This window comes from Desmodus rotundus, chromosome 8 (genome assembly GCF_022682495.2).
Source record: "Desmodus rotundus isolate HL8 chromosome 8, HLdesRot8A.1, whole genome shotgun sequence".
Taxonomy (NCBI): domain Eukaryota; kingdom Metazoa; phylum Chordata; class Mammalia; order Chiroptera; family Phyllostomidae; genus Desmodus; species Desmodus rotundus.
Genome location: NC_071394.1, coordinates 129,145,001 through 129,172,711, shown reverse-complemented (window position 1 = coordinate 129,172,711; position 27,711 = coordinate 129,145,001). Strand labels below are relative to the sequence as shown.

Below are 27,711 nucleotides of genomic sequence, written 5' to 3'. Positions count from 1 at the left end.
CCCACAGCTCCCAGCCCCTTCCCTCCTGGGGAGACTCGAGTCCCCAGCTGCAACCACAGGAAGCCACACACTGCTTCCTTTTCCCTTTTCTTTTCCTGTTTTGCCCTCCCAGCCCAGCCGTGAGTGGGCAACCATCCAACCACCTGTCTCTTGGTCCGTCCATCGGCCCTTATGTCCATAGGTCCAACCCTTGGGTCCCCGATCACATGACCGTCTCCCACTCCTCCTGCAACAGGGCTGGTGGCCGCTCCGGCACAGAGGCCTCCTCGTCCAGCCCCGAGCAGGAGCCATTGAGGAACCCGTCGTCCTTGGGAGCGGCCATGGCTGGTGGCGGGGCCTGGCGGGCCAGGGCCCCCGGCTTGGTGTGGCTGGGCAGCTGCAGGTGGCCATTGGTGGTGGTGGCAGGCAGCAGGCGGGGGCTGAGGGGCAGGCCGAGTCCTGAGCGGGAGCCGACGTTGGTCACACTTGTGTGAGACACCATCGGTCCATAGCTGTAGCTGCTGCTCCCACTGCGTGCTTTGCGCTTGAAGTCCAGCGCCAGCGTCCAGCGGCTCCAGGACTTCTTGATCTCAGCCTGCACCTGGGGTGGCAGGATCAGGGCGGGCCATCAGGTGCGCCCCTGACCCCTCTGCCCTGTCACCCCAACCCAGCTGTGCCCCCTTCCATGCCCCTGCACCACTCGGCACTGGGTGGAGACAGAGGCAGGGGTTATTCCTGGAAAATTCCAAGACCAAGTAGAGCCCATCGTTCTCAGCACATGGTGTCCGGCTGCAGGCAGCTGGCACAGCGAGAACCTACGAGGCTTGAATGGCCCCGAGGGTGGCTGAGCCGTTGGAGCGGATTATGGAGAACCCAGCCATGGGGCTGCGCAGACACTGGGCTGTGCCAGAGATTGAGGACGAGCCCACACCCTCTTGCACATCCTGGCCTGGATCACCTGGAAAGACTCCTCTCTGCCTTTAGAACGTCTTCAGGGGTGTTCTTGGAGGAACGAAGGAAGAACTGGGTGGGAGGATGGAGGGGCAGGGGTAGGGGAGCCCCTGGCATCTCTGCATTCCCCCCTGCTTTGCCCCACTGTGCCCACCGCTTGCTCACCTCGCCATTGCAGAAACAGTATATGATGGCAACAAAAAATCCCTGTGGAGAGAGGCGTGGGGGTCAGGGCCTGGGCCGGAGCCAGGAGAGGGGAAGCAGTGGCCCCGCCCCCAGCCAGGCCTGGCCACTATGCTCACCTGGAAGGAGTTGAAGAGCATCTCGTAGTGCATCTGGACTTGCCAGAGCGTCCCTGAGACCTCGGTGTACGGCGTGGCCATGAAGACGATGTAGTGGACGCCGAAGAGCGGCATGAGCACCAGCGTGGATTTGAGCAGCTTCCTGGGCCAGCAGGGCAGGCAGGTCAGGGCCAATGGGCACTCTGCCACCCCCACCTGCCAGCCCCAGGCTCTGAAAGCCACTAAGGGGCCTGAGGCTCTGGCCACCCATGGAGGTCAAGCCAATTCACCTGGGACAATGATACCTTGTTGTCTCAGCAAAGTGTTCTAGGGCCTCTCGGTTCTGAGGCGTCGTGGAGTGGACCACAAATTACCCAGTCCCGACCCAGGGTCCTTTGTACCTACTGGTCCCGCTGCTGGCATCTGTCACTCCCCCACGGCCTCACCTCATTATCCCACAGCCCACTCCTCAGGTTTCAGCTGAGCTGCACCTTCTCGCCTTCCAGAGGCTGCTCCACTGCCCACCTGTCCCTCGGACTCCCTGTGACCAGCTCTTTGAGGAGAGGTCTGGGTTTGTCCCCCGCCTTTGCAAACCGCAGCTCCTGTGTAGCACTTGCCCTGGGTGGCCTGGGCTGGCTTTGGGGTGCCCCCAGGGCCTGCAGAGGCCGGGTGAGATCCCCTTGCTTCAGGGTGGGGCCAGTTAGGGAGGCAGGAGCTATCCCTTGAGACAGGCTCATGCTTGGGACCTCGTCCTTGCTTTTGTGCATGGTGCTGGCGTTGGACGACCTCTGAATTCTGAGGAGCCTGGGCTCGGCAGGGCGGCTCACCGGTACTGCTGCCGCGTGTCACACCGGCCAGCATTGGTTTCCCGCAGCTTGGTGGCGAGCACCCGCACGATGTTGATGAAGAGAATGAAGTTGAGCTGTGGGAGTGAGGGAGGGCTGCGTCTCCGTGCCATGCCCCACAGGTTGGGGGCAAGGACGCAGGCCCACGGCCCTGCCTAGCTCTGCTCTGCCTCTGCGTTGGGGGCCGGGGTGGGGGGGCGCTCCCCAGGGCCCTCAGTTTCCCCCTCTGGACCAGAATAGGGATCAGCTGCTTCTCAGGCCTTGTGGCTGTGACCCTGGGGTCCAGGGAAGCTCCCATAGGTCCCGGTCAGCAGCTGATCACTCAGCTGTGACCCATACCCCCACCCACCCCTGGGGCCACCCCTGCTCACCACGATGGAGGCCAGGATGGGCACCTGGATGATCCACTTCTTGTTCCCGGAGCTCAAGTCCCAGCACCTGCGGGAGGCAGAGGCATCAGCCCCCAGCCCAGCCTGGTCCCGCCCACAGAGAGGCCCTAGAGCTGGTCCACCCTGAAATGAGCTGCTGGGGACACGGGGTTGGGGGGTCTCGGGTGTGGCCAGGAGTAAGGCTGCCCTCAGAGACCCCTTTTGAAGCAAGCAGCCTCTTGTGACCGTGAGGGGGTCACCTGGCCCAAAGCTGGACTGAAAACCCTTGGAGCTGGAGCCAATCAGGGCTGGGGTACAGGAAGCCCCTGCAACGTGCTTCACAGAGGAAGAGGGCACCAGGGGTGTTTCTGGCCTGTTACCCCAGCTCCCTCCTCCACCTAGACCTACCCGGTGTTGGCCAGGGTGGCTCTCACACTGACCCACACGGCCACGAAGACGGCGGGCAGACCTGTGTGCACAGAGGGGGACAGTGTCTGTCCTAGGTCCACCAGTCCCACTCCCCTCACTCCTGGTGACCCCCAGCTCACCCCATCGTTGTCCTGGACCCCCTCACCCTGGGCACATAAGCAGCTTGGAGACAGAGCTGGACCCCTGCGTGTGCCACCCTGCTGCCCCTCAGCCTCCCCTGAGGGACCTGGCTCAGCCCCCCGCCCTCATCTTGGTTCTGTGTCTCCTACACCTGCACAGTCACGCCTTTGGGTCAGTGTCAGCCAGACAGTGGGTCCAGGTGTCAGTGACATCCCTGCCCAGGCTCCTGCTCCTCCTTCGCTTCCCTAGAGGGCGCTGCTCTAGGACAGGCTTTCCTGTGGGGGAGGGAGCCTACTACCAGCATTGTTTTGTCCCAGCCCTGCCTCCCCACCCAGTTTAAAAGGTCCTGGCCTCCATGGATGAGGCTGGATGGCAGGAAGGTTGTCATTTCAGCTGGATCAGCTGGATAAAAGGCCACGGGGAACCTCGGTGTGCCCCGGCCTAAGCCAGCTCAGACGGCACGTGGTACCTCTGGGTGAGCTCTGCCTCTACAGAGGGAGCCCAGGTCCCCACCCTCCATCCCCTCGTCCTTCATTCTAGGTCCAAGTGCCTCTGGGGTGGGGCGGGTGACCTGGGTGTGTGACGAGAAAAAGAGCTGTGACACTCCCGTGGGCAGTTACAAAGTTGGTGTGTTTCCCCCACGCTGACACCCTCTAGCCCCAGAACCTTCCTCAGTTCTCGGGACCAGTCCTAGATCTCCCCCTATTTTGGGGCTTGTCATGGGTGAGGTCAAGGTCAGAGCATGTGCCAAGGAGCAGGGAGGCTGTGGCTGTTGCTCTGAGGGCCTCTGGGTCCGGAGCGCTGGGAGGGCTCCAGCCACCAGGCCTACCCCTCTGCAGTCTGGCCAGTTGCCCAGAGCCCAGCCAAGCTCTGGAGCTGCCAACAATAATGGACAATTATCAGTAACTTGATCTTGGAGCCCCCTCGGGGAGGAGAGCAGAGCCCCAGCTACCCATTCTGCAGAGAGGCTGCCAAAGCGGAGAGCTGGGGCGTGGATGGACCCTGTGGGCAGCCACACAGTGAGGGGATTGGGGAAGAAACAGGGTTCGGGGAGGAGGGCGGGTCCCAGACCCCAACTCCAGCTTCAGGCTGACCTCGGACCTAAGGTCCCACTCTGATCCTGAGCTGAATCTTGACCTGAGAGTCCCCGCTCCCTTTCCTGGGCTGAGCCCCAGCTCTGGGCTGAGCCCGTTCCAGGTGAACCCTACCCAGCCAAGCTCTGTTCCCAGAGCCTGGGAAGAGGTCGCAGTCACAGAAGGGTGGGCAGGGTGCCCACCTGCTGCCCCACGCTCAGGACGGGACATGCCATATGGAGGCTTTACCCTCAGCAGTCCCCTCTTGCCCTGTCACCTGTGACCCCACACTGCCTTCTCCTCTCCCCCAACATCTGCGTACCCCAGCCGAAGACTGTGAAGCCCCACAGGTACTTCTTCTCCGAGAAGAAGGCCATGAAGATGAGGCTGTGCAGGTATAGCCCCTCCACCAGAATCCAGTAGTAGTTGGTGGCCAGGAAGTAAAGAAAGAAGGTCACAGCCACCCGGCAGCCAGCCTAGGAGACCAGCTGATGTTAGCTAGGGGGCGAGGCCTGCATCTGGGGAAGGGGGAGGGGTGCTGGGGCAGCAGCGGGGACAGGACAACCAGGACTGGTCAAGCTGGAGGAAGGGGCCGGCTCTGGACCAGGTCTCCCGCCAAGGGGAGGGGCAGGGTACGTTTTCAGGTGCAGGAGGGCAAGGTGAACGAGTGGGCGGTTGTGGGGTCCAGGTCTGAGACAGGAGTGCGAATGACCCTGCCCAGAGTGGGGGACGGGGGACACAGTGAGATGGGGTGAGTGGCCTGAAGCCAGTGGTGGCAAGAGACAGTCAGGGGCGAGGGCCGAGATGGAAGTGCCAGGCGCAGCCGGGTGAGGCTCCTGCAAAGCCGGGGTGGCCAGGAGCCCTGAGCCTGGACGGCCAAGGGGCGTACTTACGTAGCCGGCGGCGGCTGCAGCGGGCGGCGGAGGGGCCTGCGCAATGGCGCGCAGTTCTTCCTCGGTGAGGCGCTCGGCTTCATCGAGGGTGGAGCCGGAGTAGAGCACCGCGTCCTTGACAAAGATGCTCACGGCGCGAAGCATGAAGGACAGGAACAGGTGCATATGGATGTAGTTGCGTGTGCAGTGCAGCCGCCTGCGGGGCGTGACATCACCGTGGGTGAGAACACGGGACGCGCAGTGGGTGCGCAGGAAGCTGGGCTGTGCGCGGGGCGTCGGGACACCCAGCAGGGGTCGGGGCACAGTGAGGGGAAGGGAGCTACCACAACTGGCCCCGCCCACCTGCCCCTCACCACGCCCACCCCCGCCTCTGCCCCGCCCCCTTCCCCCCGCTCACCTAAAGTAGGCCAGGATGAGCACAGCTACTGTGAGGGAGGCCAAGGAGACAGAGTAGCCCACGGTGTAGATCATGCCCAGGCGGTCAAACACCTCCTGTGCAGGTGGGGAGACACCCAGGGTAAGGGTCGGAGGCCAGATTAAGGTTGCTGAGGAAGTCAGGACTAGGTTAGGGATCACCGATGGTGTGGGGTGGCCTTATCCCGGTTAGGTTGGGGAGAGGGAAGGCTCTCACCCGTTCCCGAGTCTCGTTGGTCAGGAACTTGACGCATTCGCTGTAGTTGGCCCACGTCCGGTTGTGCCCAGGCACCAGCTCCCAGCTGCCATTCCGGTCACAGCGGCGGTAGGCGTGGCCTGCAGGCCCATGGGAGGGTCAGGGGGGAGAGGGGTCAGGAACCACTGAGGCCCTGAGCTCCCAGTCCTGGTAAACTGTGATCCCCACCCTATTCCAGCCCGCCTTACCTTTGTGATTGAAGTCATAAATATAGTCGGGACAGGGCATGGCCACCACCTCGCCTGGTGCCCCCAGCGGCCAGCACAGGATGTGGTCCCACTCGGGCAGGCAGGGGCGCCCTGTGCCCACAGAGACAGACAGACAGGGTGGAACACCAGTCAAGTCCATGGCTTGAGACCCAGAGGGATGAATATACCTACTATGGTTGCCGGCTCCCTCAGGGACAGTTGCGCCCCAGGACTGGAGAACTCGGGCCTGGAGTGTTCCGGAGAGACCGAGCCCTTACTCCCTGCCGTGCCCCAAACACACGGGGCCTCGTAGAATTTACCACAGCCCCTGTATGCAGGGGCTGCCCCTGGGGCCACAGCTGGCAGATGCTGAGGTCATACAGCTCAAGGCCTGCCCTCCTTGAGGGCTCAGCCCCTGGTCCCACCTCCCAGGTGTCCCTGAAGAAGGGCAAGTTTCCAGGCCAACTCTCCCTCGGCTGAGAATGCTTCCTATGCGCCCCTTGCCTGGGGACCATGGACAGGAGACAGAAGGTCTCATTTCCAATGCCAACTGGACTCCCAAAGAGCTGCTGACCTCACGCAGGTCCCCACCCTCTTTGCACTTCAGGTTCTGCACTGGGAACCGCGAGGAAACTGTGTCGGCCCACGCTCCCACCCTCGTCCAAGGCCCGCCCCAAGCACCTGCTGCGACGCCAGGGAAGAAGACTCATGGGGAGAGGTCATCTCAGTGCCCATTGGGATTCCAGGCAGAGTGACACATCCCCTATAGGGCTCCGGACTCGCAGCAGGGATGCTGTGTGACCTCGGAGGGTCCCCAGCTTCTCAATCTTCCATGTTCCACCCCCCAGCCCCCGTCTTTCCCCCTGCAGGGCTCCAACCACAGGGCTCTCCAGTCACCCTGGAAGGCGGCCTGGAAGCCTGGACCCACCCTGGCCTGCTGAAAGGCTCTCTGTCCTGGGCACCATATTCCCAGCCCCGCCTGGCCAGGCCCACAATTCCCTCTGGTCCCTGGGGAGCCACAGGGTGACCACAGCCTCCCAGATGTGGCCCATCTGGAATCTCCTGCCCACCCAGCCGGTTCAAACTGGCCCTGTGGCTACAGCCTGGGCTCTGAGTTTGTCTCTCCTTACCTCCCTGGGGGACAATGCGCCCCGCCTCTCCCTTCCTCTCTTCTTTTCTCCCCTCCTTGTCCCACTGTCTCTGGCCCTGCCCTCTGTGGCCACCCCCCTCTCCTGCCGGTCTCTATGGCCCACCTCACAGTGTGTCTTGGTGCACCCTGCTCTGATACACTGAGTCCTGGGCCCATTTTGAATCTCCTGGTCTCCTCTCTGCCTCTCCCTGCCTTTCTTCATCTCTGTCTCTGGGTCTCTCCCAGCCTCTCCCTGTCTCTGGGTATCTCTCTCTGCCCTCTGTCTCCCAGGTTCTCTGTCATCTCTCTCCATGGAAGGGGTCCCCCTTACCCCCAGGTGGTGCAGGGCAAATTCTCTGCCCACATCTCCTGGGGGCTGAGCCCATCCAGCTTGCCAGTCTCCTCTACCTGCTGCCCCCTCGGCTCCGTCTCCTCCCAGCCCCTCCCCTGCTTTCCTGGGAGGGGCAGTGGCCTCTGCCCTTCCCCGGGATCCCAGGAGCTTGAGCTCCCTGAACGGAGATAGAGCAGTGGGTGGGCAGTCCGAGCCAGTCTGGGATGGATGCATGGACGTACCTCGGTGCCTGCTGCCAGTGGGCGCCTCTGTGTCCTCCTCAGATTCAGGGTAGAGCCTCCCAGCTGCCTTCTCCTTCCTGGACTTCCCTGACGCGGGTGCGGATGCCCAGCCTTTGTCCGATTCTAGTATGTCCGCTGGAGAAGTCAGGAAAGTCATGGTGGCCACGCGCCACAGCAGGAGACCCAGGGCACTGCCCTGCCTCAGACTCTCAGCGCAGCACCTGCGCGGGGCCCTGCCTTCCTACACCCCCGCTGTTGGGAGAGCTGGGGCTACGGACGAGGAAGGGCTTTACAAACTGTAAAGGGCTGGCCAGGCGCAGAAGTAATCAAAGGGAAGGAGACCGTCAAAGAGGGGTTCAAGTGGGAGCCAGCACCGTGTGGTGTGGGGGCGACCAGAGGGTTGGGCCATAAACATGGGCAAGAAGTGAGCACAGGTGGTGTCTGTCCTCCCACCCAGAGGAAGCCGGAGCCCGTGCAGGAGGCGCAGACCCCACCAGGGGGCGCAAGGCCAAAGCAGACAGTAGTGGTGATGTCCACACAGAGGTTACAGAGTGAAAATGAAGCCAGGCCAGGGTGCTGGGCGGGTCAAGAAGCGGCTGGTGCAGAAGACAAGAGCAAGAGTATGCCGCCGTCAAGGGCAGACAGACACATCTACCTACCCTGTCCCCTGACCCAGGTACCTGAGTAAGAGATTCACAAGGGACACACTGGGGACCCATCGGGGGTGGGGCCTGTCCTTTCCATGAGAGAGATGCTCCAGGTCTCTCTACTTTGCTGAGAAATCTCCCTCATTATCTGACTTGTATTCCTTACGCTGCAGCCCAAGCCAGGGCCCCAGGCCCCCACGTTGGGGGGGGGGCTGTGAGTGTGAGAAAAGCCTGTGTGCAGACACCCCAGACTGCGAGGGAGCGGCTGTGCCCGTTTTCCTGCCTGCACCCTTGGCATCGTAGGGCGGGGGGGAGCAGGGTACGGTGAAGCAGGAAGAGTGGGCTCGATCATAAACCGAGGGGGCAAAAGGAGGTGCCTCCAGGCTTCCCCAACGAGGAGGAAGGACCCAGAGTGAGGAGGGCCCGCCTGGCCCCCAAGACCCTGGAGTGATGGGCAGAGACCCAGGGAGCCACGGGGAGGGGGGCGGGGGGGCTGTGAGTGTGAGAAAAGCCTGTGTGCGCAGAGTCGTCATCGCGCTGGATCTGGCCCTGGCTGTGACCCGCACGCCTCCCCCACAACCTGCTCTCCTCAGCCAGTTACTCTGGGTCTGGGCTTCTCCCAGGCCGGGCAGATTGACCCAGACAAATGTCAGAGGCCTGGTTGGCTGCTAATGGGGCCCCATATCCACTTCCAGGAAATGGACTCAAGTTAAAACCAGGGAAGGGGTGGGTGGAGGTGGAAGAGGGTATGGGGGAATAAATAGCGATGAAAAAAAGACAATAAAAAGTAAACTAGTAAAAAAAAGATAAAAACCAGCTGGAGATGGGGCAGGAGCTATGAAGCCAGGTGAGGGCCCTGCCCACCTGCACTGTGACGGGGTCCCCTGGGGGTACTGTGCGGGTGGGAGGGCGCCCTCCCTAGCGCGGTCACGCACCCCCCCCAAGACAATGACCGTGACCGACAGAATCACAGATTCTCGTCCCTAGCCCTCTGAGCTCTCCCATCCTGCCCCACGGGCCCTCGATTCTCCTGACCCGGGATGCTTCTGGCTTGCCCTCCACCCAGGTGGCCTCCTTCAAAGACCTACTCATCTTCTGGCCCTGCCCTGAATACCCCTCCCAGGAGGCTGTCCCGGCCCACCCCAGGGGGGTCTAGCACCCCAGTCTGTGCTGCCAGTTCCGGGCCACCTCACGCATCTAAGCAGCTTGGGGGTGATTCAACTGCCTTCACACCGCCTAACCGCCACCCTGGGAGAGGAGGCTCAGCCCATTTCTGAGCCTGCTGGCTTTGCTCTCATCTGACCCCACTTTTGGTCCTCACTTTGGCCTGACCCCCCTTTATTTGAATCACTCTCCCTTGATGCCACTTGGAACTGCGGTCTGGCTCCGGCCTTCCTCCGCCCCTCACTCTCCTGACCCCGCCCCTGGCTTTTCATTGGCCGGTCCCCGTCCCTGCCTCCGCCCCCGCCCCCGCCCCCACCTGGCTTCAGCAGGACTTCTTTGAGCCGCTTCTCGCATTGAGCCTGGGCACGGTGTAGCAGGAAGATCTGCTCCTCTTTGGTCATGACGTCATCTGCATCCACCTACCAAGTCGAAAGTCAGACCGCAGGCAGGACTTCCCAGAGCAGCAGCGGGTCCCACAACCATCCCAGCTTCCCTGAAAGGGGATTCTCCCCTTTCTGAAGGCCCTTGACTCTAGAATGTGGGAATTTTGCCTTATATTGCTCCCATTTTACAGAGGGGAAGCCGTGGCTCCAAGGGGTAGGGTTGCCCTACCAGACGATAGCCAGGGGAGGGGGCTGTCCCCAGGCCGCCCGATAGTAACCCTACATGCAGCAGCCACTGATACCCTCTGTCCAGTCTGTTCCCCAGGGGGTAATGGGAAAGGGATGGAATGTCCCAGGACAGATCCTCGAAGGATCCCGGGCGGCTTTGGGAACCTGGGTGGGTGGGGGTGGGCAGGGAGTGCTGAGTTCTGGGGAAAAAGCTGGTTGGTCCTGGATTCCTTCAAGTCCTAGCACCCTGGGGGACCTTGGGAGTCACCAGTTTCCATCCTGACCCTCTCCCCAGTGAACAGCAAGGGCCTCAGTCCCTCCCATCCTGGCACCTCCGAGAGGGAGAGGACACACGCGGTGCTGGCCATGGTCTGGGCTGGGCAGGGCACCCCTGTGCAGGCTGAGGGTGGGAGTCACCCACACCCACTCCCCACTCCTCTGGAAGTCCCCTCCCTTCAGACAGCCTCGTTCTGACGGTGCAGACAGGCCTGTGACTGCGCGGTTCCATCTGCCGGGACCTCCTTCCACCCACCGGGTCTCACCAGCACTGTTTTAAGGGAACAGGAGCATCTTGGGGGTGGGGCCTCACCCACAGCGACTGTCCCCATGACTTGGGGTGGAAAGGAGACAGCAGAGGAAGGCAGCACCCTGCCCTGGGCAGAGCTCAGCGTGCCCAAGCCCGCGAGGGAAACCCAGAGCAGTGATCGAATTCCCTGAGACCCCCCAGGACAAGCATATCTCCCGAAACCCCTCAGAGCAGGGCTGGGTCCCCTCAGACACCCCCAGGCCCGGCTGGGTCCCTTCAGTCTGAGTGGAGCTGCCTGGGATGGGAGAACCCGCAGCAGGCAGGGAGGAAGTAGGCGGGCGGGGGCTGGCCTGCTGGGGCGGGTCAAGGAGCTGGGCTGCAGGGAGAAGTTAATTGACCGAGTCTTGGTGGCAGCAGCAAGGGCCTCCAGGGCCAGGGAGTCTCCAGTTGGCTCCGCCGGCCTTGGGTTCTGCTGGTTTCACTTAGCAGAGGCGCCACCGCGCATGCGCACGCGAGTGGCCAGGGATGCGCCCGTCTCTGTGCTTCTCTAGCACGCACACTCAGGACGTGAGTCTGAGCTGTCTGTGAACACGCATGTGTACATGTGCCCTGGGCCACGGACCACGTGTGCGCCTCCACAGCACGTGAAATAGCTGCTCAGAAGTGTGGCTGGGTGTCCGTGCTTCTGCGTGTCTCCGGAGTCTGAGCTGGACACCAAGATCTCAGCTGAACCCCACGGCCACGGCCCCAGGAAGGGCTGGAGCAGCTTGCTGTGTGCTTGCTGCTGCCCCCACCCGTCCACTAGGGGCGGGGGGTGTGGGGCGTAGCTGCAGGGTGATGGGCTTAATGGGGGACAACCTAGGCCTGCCCCTCCGTGGGCTCCAAGACTACCCTGAAGTTCTCTTTGTGCCTCTGGCATTGGGGGTCCGATCCCTGCATTGTTGCCCTGCCCACCCCACTCCCATCACAACGCCCTTCACCACTGTTTCCATGGTTGCAACTCGCCCCTCCTTCAGGACCCACCCCCAACCAGCATTGCCTTGACCAGCTACACCAACACAACCATACACCCCATCACCCCCGCCAGCACCGTCAGCACCCCGAGCACTAACCCTATTACCGTCAGTATAACCACCGTCGCCACCACTGTCGCCACTTCCACCAGCACCACCAGCACCGTTACCACCCAAGGCAGAGCACCGTCACTGCCTTCACCAACATCGCCACCAGCCCCCAACACTAATCACGGTCAGTGCCACCTCTGCCACAGTCTCATCCTTACTCCGTCACTCACTGCGCCCCCTTCCCCGCCTACCCTTTCTGCCTGCCCACCCATCTCTCAAGACAAACACGTAATACACCGTATTTTTCCAGCTGATGGAAAGCTCCCGAGGCGCACCGGCCCTCTCAACAGACACAGGAGCCCACTGGTGAGACCCCACCGGTGAGACGGAGGGTCAGAGCTGACGGCCTGGACTAAAGGCACTCAGGTACGGGCTGGAGACTGCTGGGTTGGCAGACTGACAGACGGACAGGTGTGCTAACTGGGCGATGACCAGGAACTGGCCCAAGGCTTCTGCTCTTGGCTTCACCACCCCCCTCATGGCCAAGAGGAGGCACACCCTCTTTTCTGGAGTCTCAAGTTCATGTGCAGGGAGGGGGTGTGCTTCCAGTGCCCCACAGCCCCCGAACGCCCTCATTCATCCACAGGGCCAGTGTGGCCCCGCCTCTGGCCTGCCTATACTGTGTGACCCATTTCTCTGACACCCAATCGTGGCAGAACTGCCCTTGCAGCAAGAGGAATCCCAGCCTGAATCAGGGAAACACTTTCCCACTTGGCCTGGCAGGGCAGCCCCCTATGGGAATGCCCCTCACCCCTCCCTCCAGCTGCGCCCTCTCGGCATCCAGGAGATTCTGCCACCAGCACTGGAGCCTCAATCCTGCCTCTACCAGGGACAGCCCTAGTGTCTCTGGGAAGGTCGCTTGACCCTTGTGCCTCAGTTTTCTGCCTGCAAAATCAGGATGACGGCGCTGTTGTGAGGATAAGTGAGGCACCTCGAGTCCTCACTTAACATGTTCCATCCTGAGACCTGAAGAGAAATGAAGTATCACGAAGCCAGTTTCACCATAGGCCCACTGATGGAAACAAGAGTTAAGCTCCAATGGCATCTTCTCAACGTTACAACATTACTCGAGGACCTGCCCTAGTGTGCGGAAAGCCTGGGCAGAGCTGGGGCCTGGGAGAGGCTGGCTGTTCTTATGGATACTGTCAGCAGCAGTAGCACCGAGTCATGGCTGTGGGTGCCCCTGCTGCTGGGTGTCCCCAGGCTGGGGACCCAGAGTGGCAGGGGAGCTGTCTGAGTGCAGGGGCCACAGTGAGGGGCAGACGGGAGGTGGGATTCCGGGATCGGGAAGAGGAGATAAGGAGGGCCCGCTGGGCGAGGTGTGCCTCGCAAGCCTCTCAGGTGGAAGGACGTCCCAATAACTCCTCGTAGCTCTGGGCTTGTGGGGTAAGAGGGCCCCCCCTCTGCCTCTGCTCTGACCAAGGAGGCCTAATCTCCTGTAGGGACGGGGGACATGCTGCCAGCTCTGATTCTCCCCCTGGCTTGGTGACTGTCCGCTGCTCCCACTCCTGGCCCTGCCAGCCCTCCCCCTGCAGTTTGGGTCTTCTTGGCCCAGCACCTGCTGCGCAGGACGGGACTTGCATCATTTTAGATGCGGAGTCTGTGGGTCCCGGCTTTCTGGGGCAAAGACTGAGAACCCAGGGCTGCGTGGCGGCTGGAGGTTAGTTAGTCTGCACCCACCACTGTTGGGACCATCCAACCCTGATGCCAGGAGCCCCAGACCCCCTCCCCCACATCCCTCCCACGGTGTTGGGTTGAGGCTGACTTCCCCTGACCTAACCATCGTTAGGGCTCGGCTTCAAGGTCCCCGCTGTAGCAAACTCTCCCCTCGTTCAACCCAACATGGAGCCTTCCTGGGTGCACACGTGTGTGTGACGTGCAGCCTGTGAACACGCAGGGGTGGGGTGATAACCTGACCTTAGCCCTGAGCTGGGAAGAGGGAGACAGGAAGCCTGGGAGTGCGGCGCTGGTGTTGGCGGGGCTCCAGGCAGGGTGCAGATGGGGGCGGGAAGCCAATACGTTATTTACAAACGTGGAAGCTGCTGTCCCGGGGAGAGAGTAGTGTGTGGTCAAGAGGCCCGGCTGTGTTTCTCATTTCCTGAGTTCAGAAGCTGAGTGGAAGAGAAAAGCCATCTGCTCCCTGCCCCTCCCTCCGGGAGCACGCAGCTCCTTCTCACCCCGCTCCCAAGGCGAGGATGAGGACAGGGTTGGAGCTGGGGGCGGCAGCGAGGACAGTGAGGTGGCGATGTCAAGGCCGGTGATGGAAGGGTGGCAGTAACCATGGTGGTGGAGAGAGCCAGTTCCATGCCACTGACCAACGAGAGCCACTCCTCTCAGGGCCGCCCCTAACTGCCAAATTCCACACGTTTGCTGTCTGCGATCCCAGACAGGCCAAGTTTCTCCGCAGGGCAGAGCTATGGAGGAAACACAAGGGGGCCTTCTTCAGCGGCTGACACCTCTGCCGGGGAAGGTGCTTCTTCCTCCGCAAGGCGTTAGCCCCGGGATGCCCTCCTGGGTCATCTCATTCAGCCCTCTGCCTGGGTCCAGCCTGGTCCCTTGGGGGGAAGTTGGCGGCTGGCTTCCTGCTCACCTCCAGAGGAAGCGGGTCACCTGGTGGTCATCCCCGGAGTGGCCGGTCTCTTCCCGCCCCACAGGAGCCCCTCTACTTGTGGGCACCAGCCATGGCTCCTGGACATTAGCCACATGTCCTTTCCTCTCCACCACCTCTTATTTTTCAAACGGGGACGCTGAGACCGAGAGTCATGGCTAAAAAGCAGAGGGCAGGGACTGCAGCAAAGGTCTGCTTGACACTGGCTGAGACCCAGGAGCAAGGGGAAGGAGGAGGAAGTACCCAGCCACCGGGTGCGGGCCCCAGTACCAGCTGTGCACAGTCCTGGACCATGGCTTTCGCTGTGCCAAGCAAACGCCTCTTTGCAGAGTACCTAAGGCAGCCTCCACGGAGGTAAATCAGGGGTGGAGGCAGACAGACAGGTGATCGAATGGTGCAGGTGGTGGTGGCAGCAGCTCGTCCTCAGCTCTAAGTGCAGAGGGGAGTTTGTGCCTCCAGAAAAACCAGAAGGAGAACAACACCTTGGTGAGCAAGGGACCGCCTCGTGACCTCCTGGCCTGCTTGCACCTCTGCTCCAGGTTCCACTCCAGGGACCCAGGCTGGCCCCCTCGGTGTCTTCCCTGCCAGCTGGCTAGGGACTGCTCCCCACCCCTTGCTGCCCTCAGTCTGTCCGGCTGGCCCGAGCAGGCTGGGATGGGCTCCCTGCCGGGGACACTCCTGCCTGCCACCGCTGACAAGTGCGGACTTTTCTTCCCCCTCGCCAGGCCTTCCTGAACAGGCCGTCTGTGTTCGGGGCTGGGAGGGGCTGGGGGGGAGGCACGGTGACGCCTGCCTGCCTCGGTCCTGGCCAGCGCGGACGCCTTCAGGGCAGGCGGTGGGATGGAGCCTGGGATGGTGGGGTTGGTGGCCAGGACAGGGTGGATTTTCACCAGCGGCCTCTACCTGGGTTGGGGGACCGAGGCCCAGAAAGACAGCATGGCCCAACCCAGCCACAGCTGCCTGGCCAGCGGAATAGGGTCCCAGCAGGTCTCCCCTCCGCACCAGGCAGGTCCCAGAGTTGGGATTCTTAAGGGTTGGGAGCTTTCTGACATCTTTGCGAATCTGAGCAAAACATCACACTCTCTCCCAGTCATGCTGTGCTTTGCATACAATTTAAGGGTCTGCGAAAGTCACACCACACCCTTTTTCCTGGGGACTCTTTCTCCCTGGCCTTCCTGATGCAGTGGTCGGACCAGGGAGTGTCCCCAGAAGGCCCACAACAGGAATCTGGGGGAGGCCGCTTGATGCCTCATTAAAACATTCCGAAGAAAACCCAAGTTCCCGAGGGCTTGCCGCCCGCCCCCCTCTGTCCACAGGCAGTCCCCAGGGCTTCGGGCGGAGGGGGTGGGGGTGTTTAAAGGGCAGGTGATATAAAAAGCTTCAACAAATCAATACAAAAAAGACAAATAACCCACAGAAAGATGGGTAATGACTCTGAGCAAGCTCTCAGAAGACAGACCGTAAACCAACAGAAAGTCCAAAAGCTCACTGGCAATTGGTAACCTACAACGACAGGAGACACCACTTTCTCCTATCACACTGGCGACTGCGAAGGAAGGAATCCTCACGCTGTCCTATGAGACAGAGGCTTGGGGGGAAGAGGCCTGCCCGCTCCATTCCCTCGGGGGTCAGGAGTCTGAACTGGCAGAGCTGTTTAGAGGGCAGTTGGGCCTCGTGCAGGGAGATCAAAAATGCGCGTGTTCTCAGACCCAGCAGAATCTAGAAACACCCCACAGGGAGACGGTCCCACGGGGACACCAGAGGGCGTTTCAAGGAGCCTCCCTTCCACGGTCTGGAATCACACACACACACACGGAAATTATGCAGAAACGTTCCGAACGCACATTCCTAGAACTGCTGCACAAATCCCAGCTTTTGGAATACTAGGCAGCGTTAAAAAACAGCCTGTTCGTTTCCAACAGAGAGGTCTCCAGAGCGTGCCTGTAAGTAGAGAAATGCATGCGGCCGAGCCCTATCTACACACTGGTAACAGTTATTCAAAACCAAACCAAAAACAACAGAACAAAGCCATCTCCTGGACAGGTACCGAAAAAGATGCCCTTCGAAAACACACGGAAGACAGTCGGGCGTGCATCCCTCCCCCCAGACTGTTAAAAATGGTTTTCTCGAAAGGGGGTTGGGGGTAATCAAGGATGACCTTTGCTTAAACTGTATTATTTGACTCTTGTATAGGGAGGAACATTTTCAAGTGTCCATTAGCAAGTTAAAACTAAGGAAATAAAAGTAAAGTAATAGGATTTTGGTGTTTAAAAAAAAAAGAAAGAAAAGGAAAAGAAAACCCGGAGGGGACACTGCTGCCGGCACACGTCCTCACCCTGCTTTGGAGGGAGTAGCCCAGTGAAGGCGTCTGAAGATCTGGGTTCAAATCCCACCTCTGCCATAGACTCACCCCCCCATTTTATTTCCCATGAAATGGGGGGGGTGAATGGACAGAGGGAGAAAACACTCGTGATGGTTTCTAGCTCAGAATCCGGGCACAGCCACTGCCACTGGTCAGTACATAGTGGTTTCTTCTTGTCTTTAAAAGTGAGCCCTGTGGCCAAGCTGCCCCTGGAGCAGGCTGGGAGGGGTCCCCAGCACTCCCCCCAAGTCCCTCCTGAGTCTGACTCTGACATCACATCTCTACACTAAAGGCCAGCCCCCTGCAACGACCTTCAGTCTCTCTTCCTGCAGTCTCTCCCTAACGTGTCCTCAGGACGAGGCACCCCCAAGGACAGGGCCACCCCTCTGCCCCCAATTCACAACCCTGGGGTCCCGCCCTCCCTCCAGACCCCACTCCACCTGACCCTCAGCCTTGCAGTTACTCCTCCCTGTCAGGCTCAGGATGGACCAGCTGAGTCTGGCCACAGCCAGTGTGCTCCCAGTGGGGCACGTTTTAGTCCCCCAACCTGGGGCTGGCTGGGCAGGCAGCCGACAGGTTTGGTGACAGAGGCTCTCCGCTGGGACTGGTAGCCTTGGTGGGCACCGGCGCAGATCTGTGCTGGGAGAGGCAGGGCCTGGAGTCAGGAGAGGGTCACTGGGGTCACTGGCTCCAGCTGAGCCCAGGGGACCCACAGGGTGTTGGGTGACCCTTGGCCATATCCTGTAGCCCTGCAGCCAGGGAAGGTCCAGTGCACTCGGCCTGAGAGTCTAGCCACAGATGCACCAACAAGGTCTCGGAGCAGACCCAGCCCTGACATCTCTCCTCCTGTCCCACCCTCAGCCTTGGGCCACAGCTGAGCCAGGTGAATTCTCTGCATGTGCCTCAGTTTTTCCAGAAACCAGTGCAGGGCCTTGGGGACCCGTTATCCTCCCCCCATAGAGGCACAGAGCTGGGCACTTGGCCGGCACACCGTAAGTGACGGTCCTATCAGTTGTATAATTCAGGTCAGTTAAAACATGGGGACAATAATAGAACCTCTCTCAGAGGGCTGTCCGAGAGGTAAAGTACTTGATATTGTAAGTGCTTGGAATAGTCTCTGGTGACTAGGTAGCGCTACAGAGCATTTCTTCAACAGCAATAAGACCCGGGCGCACGCGTGCCCACAAATACACACACCTGCAAGCACGACCCATAGCTTCGGACACACGTGAGTTCACACGTGGACTCAGGCACTCACCATGCCCGAGCCCCGCAGAGCACGGACAGAGACACACTGCCGAGATACCCCAGCCCGTCACCCTGTCTGGCCCTCGACAGACAGTCCTGCGCACATAGGCCGTGCTGGCTGGAGGGGCCCGGGAAAGGTGAGCCCGGCCCTTGGGGAGGGTGAGGACATGGCTCTGGGCCCTGGCTCTCACCAGGGTCCTCCTCAGAACCTCCGTTTTCTGCCTGTGAGTCCTCACACGGGTGACGTTGATGGCCTTGAGAAGGCAGAGTCAGGAGTGCATGGCACTAGCGAACATGGCAAGCCGAGGCCCACAGCGGAGAGGACAGCCTCAGCCCAGGGGACTCTTAGGTCCAGGGGACTCTTAGGCGACTGTTTCTTATTCAGGTGTGAAGGGTAGCCCAAGGTTATAGAGGCATTAGACGGGGCTGGAGGAATCCCAGAGCTACTGCCTTTCCCTTGGGGCTCTGCCTGGTAGGGAACTGGGCAGGAGAAGGAGGCTGCCTGTCTGCCTGTCTTTTCAGAAGGCAAATGCCCTCACCTGGGGGGTGGGAGAGGCAGCAGGGGCTTGGAAGTCCGACGCACAGACAGGCAGTCTCTTCGGCAATGGCTGGTCCCCTGGGACAGGGCTGCAGTGGGGTCTGACCAACTTTCCTGCAAAAGGCCCCCAGACCCTGGCCCGGGATGAGCAGGGTACTGCCCCTCCATGGCTCAGCTCCCAGCCTCTGTCAGCGTCTCCCTGTTAGTCTTCGCAGTTCTCCCTCCGTCTACCCCTCCTGCTCTGGGGAGTGCTCACCCCACCACTCTTTGTCTCTCTTCTCTCTCTCTCCCCTCATCTCCCATTCTATCTCTCCTGCTCCCTCTGGTCCCCTCTTGGCCCCTGTTCTCAGGAGGGTACTGATGGGGTCCCCTCAGTCACCAAGTCCCCCTTCAGAGTGCTTCTCCTGTAGGAACATTCTGTGAGGTCAGCCTCCTTCGGGGGACTCCATCCCTCCTCCACGCCACGCCACACCGCCTTCCTGGACACACAGCTTCCCGAACTCTGGGTAGAGCTGAGCACAAGTGGATGTGTGTGCATGCACAGGACCCTGAGAGCTGCCGGGTCCCCTAAGTCCTATGTCCCGCCTGTGTGATTCTGACCTCGGACCCACAGCCCTGTGTCCTGGATTGCAAACAAAACTTGCAGAAAACAGAGGCCCCCAGATCAAAGTCTGTGGGCCGCCACATCAGGGCCAAAGCCCAGTCATCTGCTAGATCACACTGTCATCTTTGAGGGAGACACAACCAGAGCAGCAGAAGATAGGGGATCCCCGGCCACAGATTTCCGGACCTGGAACCCCAAACCCAAGCTTCAGAAACAGGGAGACCTTAGGCATCTGGAACCCAGAATCCAGACACCCCAGAGACAGCAAGCACTGAGGAACCCAGATCAGAGGAGACCGCCACCCAAAGTTGACATTACTTGGCGAACCCAAGATTCTGGGCCCTGGACACCCCTCCTCCCCCCACAGGGACCCCAGAGCAAGCCCGCAGTCTGTCCTGGAGTGAGGACCGGGGACTTACCAGAGCGTATGCGGAGCTGAGCACCGGGCAGCAGAGCAGGAGCACCAGGCCAGGCGTGATCCGGGCGGCCCCCATCGCCACTGCCTACGGCCCCGTCCCACGGGGCAGCCGCCGCCGCCGGCCCTGGGGATGGTGGTGGGGTACAGAGCTGCGTCAGGCCGGGCTGCCCCGCCCACGCCCGGGCCTAGGAGACCCCGGCGACCCGGCGGCCCGAGGCCCCGGGGCCCGACGCGGGGCCCATGCGCCGAGGGTTAGCGAGAGAGCGAGCGCAGAGAAGAGAGGGAGGAGGAAGGGAGGCAGCCGGGGGCCGGCGGGCGGCGGGCGGGCGCCGAGCGCTGCGGAGCTGCCCGTCTGCCTCGGAGCGGAGAAATCACATCCATATGGCCGGGCCCCCCGCCCCCGGCCCGCCCCCCGGCCCCCCCACCCCCGCCCTGCGCCGCCTTTTCTTTTCTTTTTTTTTTTTTTTCTTTTGGGGAACTGGAAGATGTGGCTTTGCCCCACGCCCAGTGGGGGAGGGGGAGGGGGAGGGGTTGGGGTCGCGGTCTGCGGGGGGCTCACGGGGCTGTTATTTTTAGCTCCGCTGTGAGCGCAAAGGGGGCGGGGCGGGGGCGCGTTTTGAGTCGCTAGGGGCCTGCTGCTGGCGGACGATATCCCAACTTTGCAACGACATTGAAACCTTCGGTGGTCGGGCCGCCTGCTCCTAGCCCCTCAACCCCCTCCATCCGCATCCCGTCCGCAGCTGACTCCCGCGCCCCCTCCCCGTCCCCGGCGGGAGCCCCGCCTGCGCCCGCGCCGCTGGAGCGCGCCTGCGGCCAGGGCGCTCTGTCCGTCTGTCTGTCAGTCTGTGTCTAGCTCCCCGGCCTTGGCCTCCGTTCTTCCAGCAGCCCCGAGCTCCGTTTCGGTCACTCCCTCACTCCCTCCCTCCCCTCCCTCTTCTCTCTCTACGAAAACATTTGCAAGTTTCCAAAAAAGCCACGGAGCGGAGAGGCTCGGGGCTGGCGGCTCCACCGGGCTCCGAGAAGGCGCCGCCGATTGACACGGAGACAGGCCAGCCCGCCCGCCCCGGTCAGGTCCCGAGTCACCCCTACCCAATTCCGGCCCCCTCCGCTCAGCGCCGGCCCCCGACCCCGACTTACTCCGAGCGCGTCGCCGCGGCCCCCGCTTAGCCATGGATGTCGGGGATCCCCCGACAGCCTCCCCAGGACAGCGCCCCGTCCGCGGCCCCGGGGGGACTTCATGGAGTTCTCGGGATCCCCCCTGGTCCGCTTGGCTTCCAGCACCCCCAGCCCGGCAGCCGCTCGGAGCCGCCGCCCGCAGCGCGTCCCTCGCTCCGGCGTCTGCGGCTCCCCCTCCCCCGCGGCCGGGCGTCGCTTCCCTCCCCCGCGCCCTCCCTGGGCCTCTCCCGCCCCCGCCCCCCTCCGTCGGCTCCGACGCGGTGTGTGGAGCAGCGGAGCGGAGCCGGCTGCCCCCTGCCCGGGACATTGCTCCACAGGCCCCGGCCCGGGGTCGCACCGTGGCGGGATGTGAGTGTGGGGGCCACGGAGCCAGGAGGCCCTGACTTCGGGACCCGGGAACGCGGCCCGGGACGCGGCTGCCGCTTCATTCTCCTCTCCGAGAGGCACAGATGTTATTTTTTTTTTCTGATTGTCCGGCCGAGACCCGTGATTAGGTACCCTGAGCCGCGAAGCAGGGCCTCTTCACCAGAGGTGCCCACGCGATCGCAGGAGCGGCTCTGTCTGTGCGCCCGCGGGACTCCCTCTTGGGCTGGACCCGGGCACCCCGAGCCCGGCTCGACCCCTGCCTCCTCCAGCCCCGCCCCGCCCTCGCCTGGATCCCCAGTCTTGGGAACGTCCCGAGGGGGCTGGTCATTGGTACCCTAGACCCGCCCCCACCCCTGCCCTCGTCTCTGGCCTCATGCCCTTCCCTCTCCCTCCCCAGTGTCTCCCCTCCCCAGTGTCTCCCCTCCCCAGTCTCTCCCCGCTTCCAGGTCTCTCAGAGTCTCGACCCATCCTGGCGGCTGCTCGGCAGCTCCAGCTCCGCCCCTGACTCCACCCCAGGCGGCTAGAGGCCGCAAGACCAAGGGCTTAGCTCAGACCCCGCCCCTCGGGCTCCGCCTCCTTCTCCCACCCGGTCACACCCCCGAACGCTCTTGGCGGGCTCTGGTCCACTGGGGACTAACAGCTTAGGGGAAGGGAGGGAGGAGTCTTTGGGGACTGGGGCCGGAGGGGCGGGGCTTGCATGCTTGGGCGGTGTGGGGACGCCCAAGCGCCCAGGAGAGGGGACCTTGGACCCCAAGTTTATCACCTGTCAGTACCAGTCTGGGAAACTGAGGTCCACGGAAAGCCTGGGAGTTCCTGGACGGGAGGACCTTTAAGGATGGTCAGGAGGAAGCTAGTGTGACTGTCAGGGCCCTGGGAAATACCATTCAGACTAAATGACAGCCCCTACTTGCCTACTTACCAATAGTGTATTCTGGCCACGAGGACCCTCCCGCCGTCTGGGCCTCAGTTTCCTCATCTGTAAAACGGGGCGGGGGGGGGTACACCAGCTGACTCAAATGGCACTTTTGCTTTACTGTTTTGGTGCCTCGGAAGATGGATGTCCAGACCCATGGGCTCTGGGAGCTTCCCAGGCTCAGCTGTGGAAATTGAGCTCCTCAGAACCCCCAAATCCTCTCCCTCAATGTGAATGCGTCCGCAGGCCCAAGTCCTGAGGCCCCTGGATTCGAGCTGCCACCAACCTTCCCGGCGGCCCGCCCACTCTCCATCTCCCAGGTGGTACCCACAACTGTCTTCTCCATACATCCTGTGGCCACACCCCTCTCCCTGCCCCACTAACCCCAAGTTTCTTGTCCTGGCATTTGAGGACTGGGCTGTTTGAGTCAGCTTCCTCCAAAGGTGACTGTCCCCAGCTGTCCATGGCCTTCTCCCCGTGTCCACTCCCCTGCCTTTGCATTTGTAGTTTCCTTTGTTGGGATCGTTCTTCCCTGCCTGTCCTTGGGTCCCTGTCTCCTGCACCAGTGGGGTGGGTCTCTGGTTTGGGTACTGCCCCTATGATGGGTGGCCCCTATGGTAACAGAGGCCCAGGTGCCCACAGTGGGCACCTAAAGAATACTTGTGGTTCTTCGGTGTTATGGTTTGGTGGTTTCAGCTTTATGCCTCTAAGTGATTCTAAGTTTTATGATTGATGACCACTGACCACACCCACCCCTTGATGATAGGAAAAGGACCTTCCCGGAGGGATTGGGGGAACTGAGAGGTAAAACTGGGGACTGATGGTGGAGTCCTTCTGAAATCCGACATCAGAAAACTCGAGATTTGGAAAGAAACAGTCTTTGTACTTGGAAGGACCAGGCTAGACAGTGGAGAGGGCTGTGGAGAGGGGTCTGATAGGTTCTGGGCCTCTGAAGGGGGTTCCTGTAGCCATAACTCATGTGTCTCAACCCAGAGTCCCCTGCTAGACATTCCACAATGCAGGTGGGGCCACTGAACCCCTCGCTCAGTCCCAGGCCTCTGGTTAAAGTGCCACCGTGGGGGTGCGGTGTCACACATTAACTGGTAGAGAGCCAGCCTGCTCTTTTTGACAGACAAGCCCCAGGGCCCCTGGGTCGGTTTCTGGTCAGTTTCAATGGCATTTTGAAAGGCCTGGGTGGGGGCGGGGAGTGGGAGCTAGTCCCTATGGGGACTCCCCTCTCTGATTCCTGGCTGAGGCCTAGGAGGAGGAGCCAGGGTAGTCACTGGAGCTTAGAACTGGAGCAGGGGTTGGTCTCTGGTGCAGTGGCCCTAGGCTGACAAGCCTCTGCTGCCTGCTGACCTCTAGCACCAGTAAGGCTCTAGTACACGGAGCCTGGGGCTGGGGTGGCACCAGATGCAGACAGGAAAGACAGAGGCTCAGTCCTCAGCTCTGCAGCCCAGCGGTCGTCTCGCAGGAAACCCACTGCCCCACCCTGGGGGCGATGGCTGGCAAACCTCAACGCCTTGCACCCAAGCTTAGCCTGAGTCAACCTCAGTCCCAGCCTCAACCCTAACCCCAGACAGGGTTATTCTCCCAGGCTGAGTCCTTATCCCAGTGTGACCTCTAACCCCTCGCTGAACCCTGACCCCAGGGCTGAGCCTCCACCCAAGCCTTAATCCCCGATCTTTCTCAGGTTCCAGGCCCCTCTGGAAGCTTTTCAAAGCAAGGGGCCGGTAGGGGAGGGGATGGCCAGGCCATAAGTGAACTGAGGTGTCACTTTTACAGCCATTTCGGCTGCTCATAAACACCCCCCATTCCACCCCCCACCCGGCTGAGTCACTGGAGGCAGCTGGTTGGGCAGCCCCCTCCCCTTGCAGCAGGAAGCCTGGTTTCTCACCTCTCAGGAAGGCCACCTGAGGGAAGCTGGGGATACAGGGGGTCTGGAGGCTCTGTTGAAGGCAGGGGGCACTCCCAGAGGGACTTGGGGTGTGGGTTTCCTGTCCCTACTGATCACAAGGTCACAGGCCCCCTGTTGCTCTAGTGCCAGGTCCACAGATGTCCCCACGAAGGCCAGTGTGCCTCATCTGCCCATGGCAGGGCCCAGGTACCCTCGGGCACTGACCCAGGGGGCACGGCCTCCTGGCCCTGTCTAGCTTCACCTGAGCCCCAGGACTTCCCTGGATGCCACTCACCTGGAGCCCACGAGGCCTTCCGAGTGGAGCCTGGAGCCGTGGAGCAGTCAGGTTGGCCACGGGGAGGCCATGGGTAGCCCTGAGCAGGTTCTGTGCTTCAGGCCTAAGCCAGGATGCTGCTGTTCAGGACAGAAAAAGGCCTGAGTCAGAGCTTTCAGTTGAAAAGAAAAATTAATTATTTTTTACCAAGCCCTGCACCGGCCCGGGACTTTGTCCCAGACCCCTGGTAGGGGAGCAGAGGCAGGCCCACGCATACCAGTACCCAGGTGCCCTGGCCTGGGCCCTCCCTGCCCCTCCACGGGTCTGCCCGCCAGGCGCCAGGCCAGCCCCGCCCCTCTGGTGTGTGTGCCTCAGTGGTTCTGTCCTTGCCCTGCCAAGCCTCTCTTTGAGTGACTGATCCTGTGTCCCTGCCTACCCCTTCCAGCCCTGTCCACACCTCAGCAATTTCAGGTCACCAGGACATATGAGCACGGCCCCGATGGGTGACTACATTCAAGTTCTGGCCACCTGAAGAAATCAGGTGGGGGCTGACGCTGGTTCATATCCAGGTCACTGTGAGGAAAACAGATCTGAGAAGGCCTGACCTCCCAGCACTGGGTACCAGGGGCCGCCAGCCAGGAGAGATGTGGGGATCCTCATTCTACCCTGGGCCTGACCCCTGCAGCCCCACAGCCACCCCGCATCTGAGTCACTGCCCACTGGAGCGTGGGCTCCTGGTGTGAAACCACCCAGGAAACCCTCTCTGGGTGCCCTCCAGGGCCTCCCAGGCTCGACACTTGCTTATGCAGCTACAGGTTGCAGAGGCCAGGGTCTGTGGACAAAATGCCCTCCCTCTGAGGGTCTGCGGGGTGAGCTGTGGCAGCACCAGGGCTGGGTAGCCAGGGAGGAAGATACCCTACGAGATCCAGGGCTGGGAGACCCTAGCTGGAGGCCGCCCTTCTGCCTGAGCCCAGCCCGAGCTGGTTTGTGTCAGGAAGTCCCAAGCTCAGCCTGACAAGGTGTAATGATTCACATGGCCGCTACCGCTCAGCACATTCCAGCTGCGGCCCCCAGCGCCCAGCTCGGGAGGGGGCTGGCCCCACACCAGCCCCCAGCTGCTGGAGCATGTTCCTAAGGCCCCATCCCCAGAGGCGACCCCTCCCCAGGTCTTCCAGGCTCTCAAGGAGAGTACCACACTTTACAGTTTCCAAAGTGCTTTCCAGTTCACAAGCTGGAAAGGGAGGCAGGGGGCTGGCTGGTCAATACCTGGCCTCCAGGTGGGGAAAGTGAGGCCTAGAAAGCAAACATTGCAAGACTGGCAGACAGCTCTTACAAGGCTCCGCCCTTGGAGCTGGCTGCTCCCAAGTGTGCAGGTAGGTCCACGGGGTTGGGGGGGGGGCGCCCAGGGTGCGTGGGCCATTCTGTGACCAGGGCCCTAGTGGCCAGATTTCAGCTCTGTTGTTCAGTGGACACCTGTGTCTTCCCACTAGTCCCGTCCTCACTGGCCAGGGAAAGAGGAGGCTGGGGCTCAGCGCCTGCTCTGCCCTGACCTGTGGGTCCCGTCCTGCTCGGGGCCTCGGTTTCCCGATCTGTCATTACTGAGCCGGCAGTCCAAGGTTTGAAGGGCCTCTGAAAACCTGAGGTCTTCGAGCTTCAGGGGCCACCTGCGCGGGCCATGCTGTGTCCCTCCAGCAGGTCCCCACCCAGGGCTCTGGGGGGCGAGTCTGGCCCTCAGCTCCGGGGACAGGAAGTTGTATTTGGGCCCTGGGTCCTGGGGAAGGAGGCAGGGGGAGAATGGCAGCTCAGACCCAGTCCTGTTTACTCGGGCCGGCTCCCTCTGAGCTCAACAGGCCCATTCACTGGGAGCCCATAAACCCGTTGGGGTTCCCTGAGTTTCAGAGCGCCTGGATGCCAGACCTGGCTGCTGCCCCCAGATCTGCTGGGGGCCGTGGGCAGCAGGTGGGGCAGAAATGAGGCAGGACTGGGGATGGCAGGTTGGAGCCTCAGACATGCCTCCATTTCCAGGCCTTGGCATTAGAGTACCAGTTCCTGCCCGTGCTCACCATGGAGCAGTTGGGAAAATCCAGGGGGCCTTCGTGGCTGTGTCCCTTTAGTCCCAAGAGCACATCCTCAAATCGCGTGGCCATCAGGGTAAGCCTCCTACCACAGTGGCCTAACTCAGAGCTGACTTCCTCGTGGAGACCCCAGGCCTGGCCTTGGGTGTTCACTGTTGACACCCTGGAGGGGCGGGAGACACCTGGCTGGGTGGGTATGGGTTCACACCCTGCCAGGGACGAGAAGTCCCTTGTCCTCCCCAGGGCTCACTTCCTCATCTATCCAACTGAGATCTCCATCAGAAGTGGAAGCGTGGGGATTGGGTGGGGATTGGGTGGGGCCCTAGGGTCCACTCACCCTGGGGGGGGGGGGCTCTTCACAATGCAGTCCTCCGGGGGGGGCGGGGGCAAGGGGGGTAAGGGATTGCCCTGTGTGCTCTCAGAATGGAGGGTGGGAGCAGCGGCAGCATTCTGTGGAAGAACCATGGCTTGGGGCCTGAATGCTGCCCAGCTCTCGAGTGACCTTGAAATAATCCCTTCTTTACCCTGGGCTTGTCCCCTGGCTGCCGATGGCTGGGTGAGAGAGGATGTGCTTGGAAACCTCACTCAGTCCTGGGGTTCCTGTGAGGGGCAGCTGAGTGGAGACCCTGGTGGTGGAGAGGGAGAGGGTGGGAGCAAGAACTCCCACCCCAGACCCACTTTTGGCAGCGCCCCACATACCAGCCCCCCCAACATGGCCAACCACTCCCAGTGGGGGTGGGATGGGGAGGGGGCGCAGAAGGGAGTCTCATTTTCCAGACGCCTTCCGCCTTCGGTTGGGGTGTGACTTCCGGCTCCAGTGGCTATAAAATCCCCAGTAGCCGGTGGGTCTCTGGAAGGGGAGGCGGTCTGGGGGTCTGCGCCTCCAAATACCCCTCCCAGGTCTGTTTGACACGTGTTTCCGCTGCTCCTGGCTGTGGGCTCCTGCTGGTGCTATTTATAACCTTTAAGAGCTCCTGCCGACTGCAAAGTTTTCTTAAACTCAAAATATCACCAAGGTCCTGGGCACGCGTTCCAGAGGCCGGCTGGGCCCTGCGGTTTGAAGGGACGAGGGGCCAGGAAGGAGGAGGCAGCAGGGAGGGCGTTAGCTCACACGCGGGTCCTGGCTGGGGGCTGTGCTGGGGAGACCTTGGTGGGGGATCCTTATGTCTTGACACTGGGCTCTGCTTGGCCCAGAGGGACCTTCTAGGTGGGTGGTCCTTGGTCACACTGGGCCATCTCTCTGGGCCTCAGTTTCCTCTCACCCTGAATGCCTCAGGGGAGACTAGTCGGGTGAAGCGATGGGCTGGCAATGACACTGGGAACGAGTAGGCAGGGACCAGGGCTCTGTCTACTGGCCATCCGGCACCCGGCACAGAGCCTGGCCCAGAGGCGCTGTGGACGTTGGCTGAACCAGCCAGAAAGGGGAAGCACTTTGGGGAAGTTTATAAAACTGTGTGTGGGAAAACGACATCCAGAGAGGGGCAATGGCGTGCCAGAGGTCACCCAACCCATCCAGACCAATACCCGGGCCTTCCCAGCACCCGGGGGCCTCCGAGGTTCCCGATGGCTGGGAAGGAGGCTGAAGGGCCTTCCCTGACTGGGGACAGGTGAGTTACCACCTTAGAGGAGATTCCAGAGAGAACAGGAGAGTGGCTTTGCCT

The 27,711-nt window shown here is 61.6% G+C and overlaps 1 protein-coding gene across 2 annotated transcripts; it reads right to left on the bottom strand.

Moving 5' to 3' along the window:
- Positions 1-78: 78 nt before the first annotated feature.
- PTH1R (parathyroid hormone 1 receptor) lies at positions 79-24,126 on the bottom strand. 2 transcript variants are annotated; one of them, XM_024565889.4, is made up of 16 exons: positions 23,997-24,126; positions 21,811-21,867; positions 19,351-19,473; positions 9,627-9,729; positions 7,500-7,634; positions 5,798-5,908; positions 5,571-5,689; positions 5,337-5,431; positions 4,940-5,135; positions 4,369-4,522; positions 2,833-2,893; positions 2,428-2,494; positions 2,039-2,133; positions 1,233-1,374; positions 1,096-1,137; positions 79-580 (listed from the first exon to the last, which is right to left on the bottom strand). In XM_024565889.4, the coding sequence occupies exons 3-16, from the start codon at positions 19,423-19,425 to the stop codon at positions 203-205; spliced, it is 1,773 nt and encodes a 590-aa protein (XP_024421657.2). In that variant the 5' UTR covers positions 19,426-19,473; positions 21,811-21,867; positions 23,997-24,126; the 3' UTR covers positions 79-202. The 2 variants fall into 2 exon arrangements, with proteins under 2 accessions (XP_024421657.2, XP_045055995.2); XM_045200060.2 differs by lacking the exons at positions 21,811-21,867; positions 23,997-24,126 and adding an exon at positions 20,487-20,694.
- Positions 24,127-27,711: the final 3,585 nt, after the last annotated feature.